Genomic DNA, 15,773 nt, shown 5'->3' on the forward strand with positions numbered 1-15,773 from the left:
GATCTCAGGAAAGACAGCTGTGCATTGTTTTCACTGTCTTTCTCCGACACATCATCCACACCTTCTCACCACCCTGCACCCTCAATTTGGTAATAACGGGAAGGTATCAGAAAGTGAGACCTACCTTGTCATTGCTTATTAAGCTTGTTAGTATTCATAGACATTAGGGCTGACATAGGCAATTTCTGTTTTTACTGTGTTTTAATCTCAAGAAAGCAGCTCCAGAGAATCTTTTAGCATGAGATAATATGGGAGCTTATGTTTTCTTGTACAATTTCTCCTTAATTTTTTTTTCATAGTAAAACAGAAAGGAGAAATTATGCAATGCTATGTTCTAACAGTAGGAACACTGGCAGCCCAACCCCTGACCTCACTATACCCATGTCAATAGGCTTTATGAAGATCAGAAGGTCTTTGGAAATTGAAAACGTCAAGGAACATTAATAATTGCTGAATAAAATAGGATGATATCTCAATAGCTATAGATAAAATATTAAGACTATTTTACCAGTAACTAATTAGATCAGATATTTTTTAAAAATTGTATTTCTGCCTTTATACCTACAAAAAGAAAATCCTTCTAGTTAGCCAAAAAAGGTGCCAACTAATATTTCAGTTTATCCATTATGAAAACATAAAAATCACACTCACAAACATCACATAGGTGAGGAGGGAGGGGAAAAAGAGAGCAAAAACTCAAATTATGCTGATACTATACATTATTTTTCAACAATGGGACAACATCTTTACTGGTGTGAAAGCAAACAACCACTCTCTGTCAAAGTTCTGCAAGGCAGGAATCTAATTCTTTCTCCCAATACCACAGGAAATCTAAATATTAACTTTCTAGATGACACAAAGGAGTAAACATTGCTAAAATGTGTTGTAGAAAGTACTAAAAATGTCTCTGTAAACTTCTGGAATTCAGAAAGGCTGTTAAACAGGGCAAAATCACAAGTGAAAAAAAAGCACAAATAAAAAGCATTATATATTTTCTTCTAAAGACTGGTGAGCTCCTTGAGGACAGGAACTGAATCATATACCCTTTGTGTCTGTCTTACTCACCTTGGGTCCAGCACAGCATGTTTTCAGTGAATGAGAACAAATAAGCATTTGTGTATTACTAGAACATTAATCTAACAAAACTCCTTCAGTAAATTTAAGTTATCATAAGATATTCCAATTTTGCATTCCCACAAATAAGGAGAATTCAGTTATAGATATTTTTCAAAGAACATGCTATGAACCAAAAAAAAAAAAAAAAGAAGAAGAAAGAAAGAAAGAAAAGAAAAAAAGAACTTAAGTATATACTGTTACCAGCGATTTTTTTCTAATTTGCTATCCCAAACTTTCTCAATCTCTATCTACCTCATAATTACCTCTTTTTCTCTCTCAGGAGATTCACATCCTTCTCAAAGATTGACAATTATAGTTACACTATCATTTCCATCCCTTCTGCCACAAACTAGGCTTTCCACTCCAGGCATCCTTCTCAATGAAAGAGCTCTGTTGTGACACAATGTCCTATTTAAGACCGTGGGTGCTGGAACCGGTCAAAATGAGTTCAAATCCTGACTCTGTTGTCACTCTTACCAGGTATGTCATGTTGGATAAATTAAGCTTTCATTGCTTTAATTCCTCATCTTCAAGATGGGCATAATAATAGTACTAACCTAATAGGGTTGCTGTTTGATTTAATGAGTTAATTATTTTTTTAACTTAGAAGATCATTATCCACCACCTAATAAGTGCTCAGGAAATGTTAGTGTTAATTTCTTCCCTGAATTCATTGGCCAAAGTAGAGCAGAAGATGCATAAGGTTGGGTGATTGGGGAGAAAAAAAAAAAAAAGAAGGAAAGAAATATTTAAAGAATTAAAGAAAAGGAAGGAGCTGACCAGGTACAAAAGAAGAAGTAACCAGCAGAAATGACAGTGAAGTTGACACAGTGATGGCCAATGCAGCAATGCCACTCTTGGATGAATATCAAAGAGAAACAAAAACATATGTCCACAGAAACACTTGTCCACAAATGTTCACAGCATCGTTACTCCTAATAGCCAAAAAGTGGAAACACCACCAGCTGAAGAGAGGATTAAGAAAATGCAGTTTATCCATACAATGGAAATCCCATAATAGAAAGCTAAGAAGGTGGGTGAGAGGATGGGGTACCAGGGTGATGGGCATTAAGGGAGGGGCACTTGATGTAATGAACCCTGGGTGTTATCTGCAATTGATGAATCACTAAATTGTACCCCTATAATATAGTATATGTTAAGTAAACTGCATTTAAATAAATAATTTAAAATAAAATAAAATAAAATAAAAAGGTATGAATACAGAGGCACACTACAATATGGATGGATTTTGAAAATATTATGCTAAGTGAAAGAAGTCAGTCATAAAGTGCCACATATAGTATAAATTCCATTTATATGAAATGCCCAGAACAGGCAAATCTACACAGACAGAAAGCAACTTGTGGTTGCCTAGGGCCAGGAGATCAGGGATAGGATTATTCAGGGGTGGACTAAATTGGACAGGATTTCTTTCTGGAGTGTTGAAAATGTTCTGAAATTGATTATGTTGATGGCTGCATACTTCTGTGACTAGTCTTAAAAAAACTCCATTTCATTGTGGGGTGCCTGCCTGTCTCAGTCGGGGGAGCATGGGGCTCTTGATCTTGGAGTTGTAAGTTTGAGCCCCACATTGGACACAGAGATTACTTCAAAAAATTTTTTTAAAAGATGAAATATTTCATTGTATAATTTAAATGGTTGAATTGCATGGAATATGAATTCTATATCAATCAGATTCAATAAATATAAATTCTATATCAACATATATGCAAATTTTTTTAAAAGCCGCAAAGCAGAAGACAACATTCATTGTACTGTTCACATGGTAGATTTTGTAGCATATAACTTTAGTTTCTTCTGTTTCTGATTTAGAACTGACTTCTTGAAACTTGTAGTCACATTTTTCTATATAATGTCCTGCTTAATTATTGAGATTGTTGTCTTATTCCATCATTTTTCCACTGTGGACATCATCCATTTGATTGGCTTAAGAAGTTATTTGTTCTGGTTACCCAGTTCCCTGAGTTTCAAGGATCATTCTGAGTCTAAACGTCTTATGGTATCTGTTGTAACTTTAAGACAAAGAAAAGAATAGAGCACTAATTAGGTAGGCATTCATTTGAGAACAGCTTTGCTTTTAAAGATAATTTTTAAAAACACGTAGTGCTTAAGGCTTTGTGAAAAGGTATCTGCTCCAATAGGGGACTAGACCCTGCCTTTTGTAAGGAGAAAAAAGGCTTAATGTGCTCCCACAATTAGTGAGGCCATTTACTTTTTGGAAACCTATCACTTTTACCAAATCATATCCTGTTCCCTGAACCTTTGATTAGTCATGTGTACATACAGAACTGATTTCAGTGCTTGCTGACGAGTCTTGCACAACATCATCAAAGGTTTATTATCTCTAGAGACTGAGAACACTTACAATGTGCAGGAAGAGATTTCTGCCATTTACTTAAAAACGGAGTAAGTGGGTATTAATGATTAACTCATGATCTTCATCAATTTTTTAAAAACAAGTCTTCATATACTGTATTCTTCTTTCTATCTTATACACACACACACACAAACGCGTGTACGCGCTCATGAGCACACACAAACACACACATATGGATGCATGCAATTTTTTCTACAGTTTGAATAAAATAATTATAAGTAGGTGTCCCTGGATATGTACTGAAAACATTACTGGAGTACTGGCATTTTGCCTTTTCAACTACTTAACACATGAGACCTGAATATATCCACATTTTTCTTTTTCTTTTTAAGATTTTATTTATTTATTTGAGAGGGAGAGAGAGAAGCAGACACCCTGCTGAGCAGAGAGCCAACATGGGACTAGATCCCAGGACCCTGAGATCATGACCTGAGCCAAAGGCAGCCACACAGGTGCCCCTAAATCCGCATTTTTCTACACCCATTGATAAAGGATTAAATTGTTCACTTTTGGAAAAGTGTTAACATGTATATCTATGTATGTATATATGTATATATATGTTAATTTCAACGTACTTCTGTATCAATGATTTTCCAGTAAGTTATCAAGCCATCATAATTAAAGGGGTAGCCATAGTTCTACAAGAAGGCAGGGCAGGGGGCCATGGGGGAAGGGAGGGAAAAACGAAACAAGATGGGACTGGGGAAGTAGACAACCATAAGAGAATCCTAATCTCAGGAAACAAACTGAGGGTTGCTGGAGGGGAGGAGAGTGGGATGGATGGGGTGTTGGGTGATGGACATTGGGGAGGGCATGTGCTATGGAGAGTGCTGTGAATTGTGTAAGGCTGATGAGTCACAGATCTGTACCCCTGAAACAAATAATACATTATATGTTAATTTAAAAAAATAAAGAAAATCTGACTAATAAGCCAAAAAAAAAAAAAAAAAGAAGAAGAAGAAGAAGCAAAATTACCTAGTACATATCATAAAGACTTATAAGTAAATATTATACTTGAGGGTCTATCTGGAAACATGTATCTAAAGAATTGTCTACAAAATTAAGCAATTAGGAACACGTTTTTGCGTTTATGAGTTAAAGATGGTAATTCTATCCTCTGTGTTGAGAATGAGCACTCTAAAAACTAAGTAATTCTTCATAAAGCCCATCTTGGTTTTTCTAATATTTAAAGAATTACAAGAGCCAATGACTGTATTTCTCTGAAAAAAAGTTATTTATGAATTCCCCTTGGGTCTATTTTTCAGGAACTTGGTTATGAGTTTGGTTATTTGGTTATTCTTCTCAGAGAATACTCATCATGGAAAAACTTGGTAAAATTGTTCCATCCAAATAGGGTTTTTAAAATTACTTAATGTGCTAATAAAAATTATAATAAACAAAAGGTAATAATAACCCAGAACTTGCTTTTAGCCAAATTATTTCTCAAAGGACACTGAGGGGCCTTGGTTTAAGAAGTATGACATAGTAAAGAGGAGACAGTTTTCTCCCTTCTAAAGCACTGTGTAATATAGATTCACCAAACAAACCAAATTCTAAAATGTATATTCTGGTGTTTGCATCATTCCTATTTTGGCATGTTAATTTTATTTTTTAAAACAACACTATTTATTTGATGTGAAAATTAAGAATCCTCTTTCCCCTCCCCATGTCTGGTGTCACTTACTACTCAGTGGTAAGTGCTAATAGATGTTGAGTTTAAAGGAGATGCCTTGAAAACTGACTCTCTTTCAGAGGTGATGGCAATCAGACTTGCTACCTGATTTCTCACAGTTGAACAATGAATGGTTTTAGGCCCTAAGGATATATGCTGGTGTTATTTTCAGGCGTGCCAAATGAATAGCTAGAAATATCTGAAGCCTTTGAAAGGTACTACGCATTATAATTATCAGACTGTGTTTGCATGCTTTACACACACCAGTTACAGATATTGGGAGACTCCGTATTGCTAACAATTCTGTCATTCCCAAACAGAGACAATTCTTGCTTTTCAATAGAAGAACGTTTCATTAATGAAAGTGGTCAACTGCAACAACATTAATGACTGACACTTTTTTGCAGGAAGAGGCAGCCAGGTTTAGGAACGCAAGATTTTACCCCCAGCATCTCTTTAAGTTGAGTCAATGAGAATAGTTCAAAGGAGATTTGGGGCTTTACGTTGGAATCATTAACAAAATTTCAAGGAGAGAGAGGAAGGGAGTGCATTAGAAACATACAGTAGAGGGGTGCCTGGGTGGCTCAGTGGGTTAAGCCTCTGCCTTCGGCTCAGGTCATGATCTCAGGGTCCTGGGATCAAGCCTCACATCGGGCTCTCTGCTCAGCAGGGAGCCTGCTTCCTCCTCTCTCTCTGCCTACTGCCCTGCCTGCTTGTGATCTCTCTCCCTCTGTCAAATAAATAAATAACAAATCTTAAAAAAAAAAAAAAGAAAGAAAAAGAAAAAAAAAGAAACATACAGTGAAAAGAAAATTTCTGGAACCTTGTAACTAAAATGGATGAAAGTAAGAAGTGAAAAATAAAAGCAAAATAATAATAATAATAATTCAAAACAAGATTATTTTTTAAAAACTAAGTAAGTAAGTAGCAAGTGAATAGGACTCCCTCCAGTAGTTATAAGGATGCCAGGAAAAGGGAATTGAGCTCTGGGCAGAGAGTAGACTGTGCTTTAGTTGTTCCTGTTTAGGAAGTTAAATGCTTAGGAAGGCACATTCCCTCTTTCAGGTCAGCGGGGTACCATTTAGTACATTACTGCTGAAATACCCTGGCGACCTGAATGAATTAATGCAGCTTCCAAAGGTGCTTAACTTGCAAGCATTGAGAGCTCAGGCACTAGAAGTGATAAATATTCTATTAGTTCTTTCTATTTAATACACCAAACACCCAAAAATGCCAGCAAAAAAAAGTTTCTTTAAAGGGAAAGAATTCTGCTGTGGCAGGAGATATTCAGGCAACAATTTTAACTACCAGTTTCTCCTTTCAGCTTGTCGATGACCCAACAGGTGTTAAGTTCATCATTCTAGTTGGCTGTGTTCACACTGGCCCGCTCTTGCGTCACATCACATCTGCAGTGTCTTTAAGGGAATCTGCTCACTTGAAAGATTAAGAGTGGGCTCCGAAATGATTAAGCTCTAGACAAAATTGTTATGTTTGCCTCTGGCACTCTGGCCTTCCTTTTCCTTTCCCACTCTCTGCTCTTCCTATCCTCAAGCGCAATGGAAAGTTTTCTTATTAACAGAGCCTCATAATGTGGGCTAGAACTCCAGCACAGGTCCTCACTGTCTGTGAGGGCTTGAGCAAGGCATTTTGTTCTGAATCTCAATTTCCCATATGTCAAAATCGGAACAATAACACATAACTGTTAGGAAGAGTAAAATCAGATAATACAAATGAAAAGTCTAACTTCTTATGATTGTTGTCAGCCTATGTCCTCTTTTTAAATAGATAAATGGATGTCAATTATCCATATGGTTTTACCTTTGACAGAATATTTGGCAACAGAAGAAGGGATATTATTGGTAAGATATCTTCCCAGTATCTCATCAATCATACATAGACAATAAATTGCCAAATCTATTTATAAACGAGGCTCTTCTTGACACAGGACACCATCATGGATGAAAAACTCAATATTTCAAAACTTTAAAAGCTTCCCTCCCAAACCTGAGTTAAGCAGTACAGTTGGACCTATCAATAACTCATTTATTGCCATCTTCAGCTCTGCATTCCACTAATTTTATCAGCAGATAACCAGAGACATAGAATTTTTCAACTTTAACCTTCCTCTACATTACTCTTTAAAAGATTGCTTAATGGGAAAACACAACCTTGACATTTATTTTGTAAGCAACAAGAATGGAGAGTTGCGTATTCTATGCTACCTAATGTTTCCAGTCAAAGAAGGGCTTTAGGAAAATCTGAATCAATAAAGTATTGTGTGTATGGCCCAATATACTTTTATATTGACATGTACATATTTAATATAATACATATATTATACTCAAAGCTACAAAGGTATTTTTCCTTAAAGATAAGAAAACTAGAATATTAATATAAGGTTATAAAACCAAGTGAAACAAAATGTTGCCACATATAACTGTTATTATCTAGGACAATAACAATCTTGTCCTTGTAATAATTTTTCTTGGAGGAGAACTCTGACTGACAGTATTATAAACTGAACTCACGAAGATTCTTCAAAAGTCAAACTAAATTAGCATCCTGATCCTATAAGGGGGTTGACTGACAGTGTAATCTAACGTTTTGCATTCTTTATTAAGTGGTTTTCTTCTTCATTTTCTAGGTCATACATCAGTAGCATCATCCTCACATATGAAGAAACCATAAATGTGCCAACTAATAGAAAAGCTCTGTACTGCCTTAAATTCCCACCATGACCCTTGTCTAAAACTGATCAATAAAGTCTTGCAATGCAAGAGAACAACAAGAAGTCAAGATGATCAAGTGACAGTGCCCTACAACTACTGATGACCCAACAGAACAGTCACATTCGGTCCTTTGACCAGCCACTGTCAAAGAAAAGCTATGAAGCTTTTGAAGGCTAGTGTATGGGGTTCAAACCTTAATTTTATTACTCTCCCTGCCACTGGAAGAACAGAGTGAGTTCGGAAGCATCACCCTAGAGAAGATGGCTTACACCCTACCATATTAATGGGACACAACTTCCATCAACAGAGACCATGAGCTGGCACACAGTAAGTGCTCAATCAATGCTTCTGTATCTACGAGAAGTATAAAACTTGGGGTATCATTCAGGTATTCTGCAAACAGAACACCAGCCTTTGGGCCCCTACCAATCCCCACATTCCTCTGAGGTTATAGGATCTGTGACGACGTTTCCTCATAGGCTATAGGGGCTGGGCCTCCATCGCTGCTCTTACTTGAGTAAGTCTTATCGTCAAGAGCTTTCCTGAAATACACTGATAATTTGGGAAAAGTGCCTTTTAAGGCTTGAATTATCTGAATAATGAACAAATCTCCACGTCTAATTGAACTCAGCCTGCACATAGGCTCAGACTCAAAGCAAACTTGGTAAAGCATTTCCAGTAGAACTCAGGCAGGCCAGATGTTCTGGAAGCAGAACCACGGTCATTATGCACATGCCAGCTCCTCCTCACTCCACCCGGGGCCAAGACCCTTTCAGCAGCACGAGGCCTGGTTAACATATGACTCTGGCTGCATTACCGCGTGGCATCCCAGCACCCATTTGAACATTTCAGCAATTTTAAACAAGCTCCACTGACAGGGACTATTACACTGAAGCCAAAGAAGCACACAGGGAGAGCACATTAATTATGAGGTAACACCTTTGTCTGCATTACCTAAATGACCTCAGGGCGGGTGACGCATCAGCGATTTACTACTTTTGGTTAAACCATACCTACACCTCACATGAGACAGAATGAACACAAGTTACACAAAAACCATAATATAAGTCATAAAGTATGACTTGACATGGTCCTGAAGTGAAGTGAATCGTAGTGTCAAATTTTTTACTGTGTTTCTGAGATGAGGGGCTGTTTGATGTGTGGGGGGCAGTGTGGGTTCAGAAGGAGGTAAGTGAGGGAAGCTCTCAAAGTGGGGCTCTGCCCTACCCAATCCCCATCCCTGACAACATTACTACACCCTCTCACACATTCGAAAATTTATCCAGATTGAGCAGTTCCTTCAAAACAGAATGCACCCAGGGAAAGACTTGAAAGTCATTTACACCTTTGGCTGCATTATTCTGCTTTTATGAAACGGCTTCTTTCCCTTTAATTAAGAGAATGCTAGTTTTCTTTGGGGAATTAGATGGGTAATCTTGCAACATGGAGCACTTCCATGAAGAGAAGATCCAGGTGGGATAAAACAGTAAGGATTTCAGAGAAACAGAGAAGAGTGTGCTAGCGTGTGCCTGACGTGTTGGGAGATGGTAGCGCTGGTCAAGGAAAGACACGCCAAAGATAAAATGGGAAGGTTCCTTTGTACACTTAGCTTTCTCAAAATTTTGTCTGGGTTTGTTAACAATTTCACACACTAAAAATCACTTTATCAGTTCTGACATGGATGTAGTAACTTGCTAATGCCTGGTCTAAAGTAATCCTTTTAGGGGCTGATGTGCATTAACATACACATTTTATATTTGGATAGACAGATTTTTAGTGATTTTTTTTTCCAGGGGCGTACAAAGGGGGTTCTCAGTTCACAATGTAATATAGCACTTGCCACGGGAAAGCAGTGAGAAAGTCCCTATTTGTGCTGGAGTAGCCGTCCTGTAACACATAGCTACGCTTCAGCAAATGTCAGGCTTAAAAACAGAAGGAGACGTAGCAGATAGGGTTGGCCAATTACACTGCGATCTGAAAACACCAGTGATTTATTAGTTGCTATTAGCTAACCAGCTCCTCTCCATTTGATCTGCGTATTTATTAGTTATAAGTATTATGGAAGCACACATTATTGTTCCACCACAGAAACTGTTTTTTTTTTCAACCTCTGCCTTGTCTTTTCATATGAGAACACAATAGAATAATTTGAGTTGTGATTACTTTTTTAAAAAGAAATCCTGCAACCGGAATTAAATTTCACAGTGCATTTCAACCTTTAAAGAAACATAAATCGGAAACTAATACCAAAAAGTATAAAAAATTTCCATATTCAGGTTAATGTTTGGCAACAGAAAAGAATAACTTTTGTTTATCTCTGAAAACAGCTTTCTTCATCTAAACAAATGACTAGAATAAGATTAAGAAAAACCTGTTTTGGTTTCTTAGATACACACACATATTCCAATTTCCTTCTGCACAATGACTTTTATGCAAATGCGTACCACACAATCTCCTGACCTCTTTTACCATCACACCGGGACAATGACAGTTCAATAATTGAAACGGTACATATCTGGTGTATTTGATTTTAAATTGCAAAGTTGGACTCAGGCCTATTGAAATGAAAATGCTTGTGATTCTTTGTTAATTCCAAACTGATTGGGTAATTATTTCCTACTAGTTAAAAAAAAAAAAATGTAGGCAAAGCTAATTATTCCGTTTTTTATTTCCTTGCCACATACTTTTCCCAACGTGGTTCTTTGCATTCTCTTCTGTGACCCTCCCCCACACCTTGATTTTAGTTCTTAACCCGGATGCTTTCATCCATAACATGGATAATGAGAAAACTCCAAAAATGTTCCTTGGGGGAATGTTACACTAAAAGTTACCTAGGACTAAATCCCACGTGTGTTCTTTTGCTCACCATGGAGACAAGAGATTCATTCACTGTTCTCAGCCAATTTGAAATCCAAATATGAAAATAGCATTATGGAATTCAGACAGACTATTCTGCTTCACTACTAGCAGATGCAGGAAGGAAAAAGGCTGGTATGATTAAGCTTTTGACTTTGAACCAGCAAAGCTGTGAACACCTCACTTAAAAATACATATAATATTATAAGAGCAGCTGACGTGCAGGTGTGGCGAGAGGATTTGCAAGCCCTACCTAGGATGGGGGTAAACCAATCAGCTGGCTGGAAAAGTCTTGTCTGTTCTGAGCCAAGAATAAACTTAACTGTAAAACTGAAATATGGCCAAAGTCGCATTTGTTCTTCTGAGGCTTGAATATGTAGTGCTAAGTGGTTTCCGTTATAACTTTTTACTCAACTCTTTAGAAAAAGTTGGGGATCATTTAAGGAGGAGACCGATTGTAATGCATTTAATTTTTTTTTAAATGAGGGTTGGAAGTAACAAGGTTTCTTTAACACTTATCTCAGGCTATTTACTTATTCATCTTACAAATATTGAGGATGTATTCTGTGAATACCAACTGACAAGAATTTGTAGAGGACCCAAAGGTGTGAAGTTAGAAGAATATAATTGAATCCAATGAAGCAGTTAGCTAAGAAACACTGCCTTCGCATCATCTCCAGATCTGGATGTTGATGTAGGTACATGCACGTGCACACTTTACCTTACGACACTGACTGTAGCTATCTATGCACTCAGTATTCGTTAATCTCACTTAAATACACTTTTATACATGGAAGGAGAAGGTTAGGGGCAATCTGTAGTTTCATTTTATTGTTTTAATTTCCTAGACCAATTTTGTTTCACCATTAAAATTTCTGGAGGAAAAATCAAAATTGAATAATGCTCAGGGCTTCAGAGCATTCTGCTTGAAGAAGTGAGTAAGATTTCCTTAACAATAACAAAATTCATTTTTTAAAAAATTCTAAGGAAAATAATACTGCCAAAAAAATGAATACAGCTTTGTTTGTTTTTGCAGTCATCGTTAGCAATAGACATAAAGGTATTCTTTTTTGAGTCCATATGGAAAGATCATCAACACATTCTGCCTCTGGGTCCTTTGCCAAAATACCATAACCCGCAAGCCTTCTACCTTAAACATAAAAGGAAAGGTGTTGTTCTGGTCAAATAAAGAAATAATTTTTACTAGCATAGTCTAATGTTAAAGCTGCCTAAATCCTGCCAAATACATTAAAACAACATCTGTAAAACAGATTTTCATTAAATTGATCAGTTTAAAGTTAAGCAGCTAGGCAGATGATGCTTTCAAGCTAACCCTTAACCTTTAACCTTTAACCTCCTTAAACTGGAATAAGGACACCCACTTCTTTTCGTAATACTGCTCCAGGTTGACAATGCAAGAAGTAAAGTGGTCTATTCAAATTGAACGGACACATCATCACATTTAGAGTGTTATGAATCAATATGTTGTCAATAACAAGGAAAGCTGTTTTCTCACAGCTCTGTATTTGTCTTAAAATTGCTACTTGTCACTTTCCCTTAAAGTCTGAATAATTCACGATGCAAAATGATGTAAATTAAACTCCTAATGAAAATGAATTATATAGGAGATTATTGTCTAGTCATTAACTTAGAAACTATTTTAAGTCTAATTTTAATATTTTAGCCCATTATAAACCATCATTTTTTTTTTCCAGGCCCAGGCCAATTTGTTAGGTTCTCATTTAAAAGCAATTAATGTTACTTATGAAGCAATTTCATTTTGCCGACACAAGCCAACCAAGCTTGCTAATATTCTCATTACTACACTTGAAAAATCCTCTATGTCGGACTCAGACAGTTTCTGTAAATCAGTTTCGAAAAGGCACCCTCAACACACTACTACTCTGGAGTATTTTTCTAGTTACTACTAGAAATAATGAATGCCCCTTGAAGGATAATACAAAATAATATAGTTCGATTGTCCAATACCCAGTTTCAGTAGCTCAAATATTTATCTCCTCAATCTTCTTTTAATTCAAGGTAAGTTTGTTTGAAGTATGTTTTTGTTTGTTGGCGGACCATTTTTTAGACACTAGCCTGCAAAGACACTTGAGCATTTAAGAGATAAGCAAATAAAGAAGAGGGGGGACAAGTACATTTTTATATGACTTTATAACATTTTTAAGGGAAGAGTACATTTATTCTTTCGTTCTGGGATCTCAAGCTCTCTCTGCTTTAAAGCCTTCTTTATAAACAAGCTTTTATCTCATTTGGTTGTTACATTCGAAGGCAATATCCAACTCCCCCTGAAAAGAAACTTCAACACTAACTCTGACACTTAGCAAATTGCTCTGCAGATAGTGAGGGAGATCAACTCATAGTCAAGGAAAGGATGAATAAACTTAACAGCCACAGATACACACACGTTTAAATAATCATCAAACAATTAGATAAAACAACCTTTCCTGAGAAAATAAACTAACACTCTTTCTTTAGCTTCCCACATGAGATCAATAAAATAGAAAAATTTGTACATTTATATCTTCTATTCACAACATGTTAATTTAAAGTGTTAGAGGAGCTGCGTGAATATAAACAGTTCATGAATATTCTATATAGCTCCCAGGGTCGAGATCTATTATTTATACAAACCTAATGTTTGTTTTTTTCGCCTAGGTATTCTAAAAGTTTTAATAGGTCAGGTATCAACAGGAAAAAAAAAAAGTTGACAACTGAATGGTAAAGCCTGTGAATTATAATACAATTAATCCTGTATATTATATTTCCAATAGCATTGACTTAGAAGCTTGCCATTTTACACTGGGCTGCTACTCCCCTCAAACTGTGTAACCTAAATCTAATGCTTTCGTTATTGATCCACAGAGCACTGATATCACAGGAACAGTGTTACAGATTCTCACGCCACATCCACAGGTTTTTACGCTCAGTACGTCAATCTAGAATTTGAACTTCAAGAAACAACCCAAACTAACAGTGCTAGCGCCAATCCAAATAAATAATTCTAGCACCTGATCTAGAGATCCACAATCTGCCCTTTTTGCTGTGTGTTTATAGTTTGAAATAGTATTAGAAAAGCCATAGGTATTATAATCGCTGGTTGACTCCTGATAGTATAGTTATCACTGATTTCTAGTATAAATCAATAGATAACACTTGCAAAATGGATTTTGTAATCATATTTACAGCTTGTTACAATGACTAATGGTTTGCAATATTTTCTGAATTTTAATATCCTCTAGACAAAAGAACTTTTTAATAAGTTACCAAGTTATTCATCATAGAAATGAATCTGTTACATTTGTACAAGAACCAAGACAATCAAGCCAATCCAGTAAACAAACTCACAAAATAAATTAACCAGTAATTAGGGTTTAGAAAAAGTCAAGACAAGTTGTGTAATAAATGGTGCTCACCAGTTGCACATATTCATCACATCTGCATAGTTCTTTCCAGCAAAGATAAAAGTATATTTGCCATTTAATGAACATTTTTATTTGCGCCACACCCAGTGGAGGGAATAAAAACATTACTAGCTGGGAAAGGTCATGCAAAAAACAACTGAGTTAAAGAGAAGACTTTCAACTGATGCTAAGGGAGAGTGTGTTTACTCAAAACTTACAGAAAAACAACGGAACACACACACACACACACACACAGTCTAGATCGCCCCTGTTTGACACCAAACAAAAGACATTCACGAAGTGGCACAGTTTTTGTGATCTGTTCCCTATAACCATTAACACTTAGCCAAGAGTGATGCTATGTTTTTTTTTTTTTAATTAATCAATAAAAGGGGGATAGCAATATTATTTTATATGTGAAAATGCTCAGAAGGTTATTTCTGGGAAGCCAGTAAAGCAATCCATGCCACTGAGATAGGTATAAAAGGGACATATGGCAAATCTTTTAAATAAACTCTCCAATTGCATGTATCTCACGATACGTTTAGTCATGTTAAGCAGAAACTGTGTACCTTGCCCTTCTATTTTTTTCTCTCTCTCTTTTTTTTCCCTTAACTTGCAGATTCGTGCTCCAAGCTCTGAAACAGTTAATCCCCTTTCTCTACTCTGTGCCGACGGAAATGGATGTCCCTGCTTACCTTGTAGAGCTTCAGGGCCGCCTCATGCCTGTGATTGGTGGTATGCAAGCGTAATTTATCCACACTGTTGGTGTAGTAGTCACAGGCATTACATTTCAGGTGAACAGGGTTGCCAATGGCAATGCACTTCAGCCTCCACTCATTGTTTTTGCCCCCTTCTTTAATGTGAGCCACCAGTTGATATTTCTGCATATGTTTATCAGTCTTGCAGTGGAGCTGGAAGTTGGCTTTGAGCTGAGTGTTGTAGTTACAAAGCTTGCACTGGTAGATATCTCCAATGACAGCCCTCCATTCCTCTTCAGGGAGAGAGCGCTCACTGCTCACATGCACACTTAGGGCCTCCAGGCTGTCAGAGGTGAATTTGTTGCAAACCGCACACTGGAATAGCTTCAGCGTTGGGTCACTGATATAAGGTGACAGCTCTCCTGCAGTAAGGAGGGACAGGTCATCACCCATTAGCTGACCACTGGCAAGCCGGATTTCAGGCGGCAGCTCATTATTTACTACAGGAAAAAAAAAATTAAAAGGAAAAATAGAGACTAGAAAACACAGCGCACACAAAGGAATCTGTAAAATAAAGTCTTGACAAGGAATGTGCTTTCTCTAGAGCTTAAACTATAAAAAGCTGTAATAGGATTGAATCAGGATCAATTACAATCATCCCTTTCAACTTCTAAATTCCCTCATCAGATAGCTTTAATTACTCCTACTGGGCGTGATGTCATTCCGAAATTTGTATTTTCGAGGGCAAGAAAGTTGATCAATACCATAACAAAACAGTCACGTGCTTGCAATTTAAGAGCCTAGATAAACTTACCTAAGCACTAATTGTTATTTTGCAATTTGTCTAAAAGCTTGATGAGATTTGGCTAATACTGCCCC

At 36.7% G+C, this 15,773-nt stretch overlaps 1 protein-coding gene across 1 annotated transcript in view; it reads right to left on the bottom strand.

Annotated features, from left to right (window-relative positions):
• The window catches only part of LOC111156834 (zinc finger homeobox 4), a 155,237-nt gene that overhangs the window by 136,384 nt on the left and 3,080 nt on the right, over window positions 1–15,773 (bottom strand). The window contains exon 2 of the mRNA XM_022517931.1: window positions 14,892–15,394. Within this exon, the coding sequence (XP_022373639.1) occupies window positions 14,892–15,394 (503 nt within the window). The remainder of the gene's footprint in view (window positions 1–14,891; window positions 15,395–15,773) is intronic.

Source organism: Enhydra lutris, unplaced genomic scaffold, assembly GCF_002288905.1.
Source record: "Enhydra lutris kenyoni isolate GAN:26980312 unplaced genomic scaffold, ASM228890v2 scaffoldscaffold49, whole genome shotgun sequence".
Classification (NCBI taxonomy): Eukaryota; Metazoa; Chordata; class Mammalia; order Carnivora; family Mustelidae; genus Enhydra; species Enhydra lutris.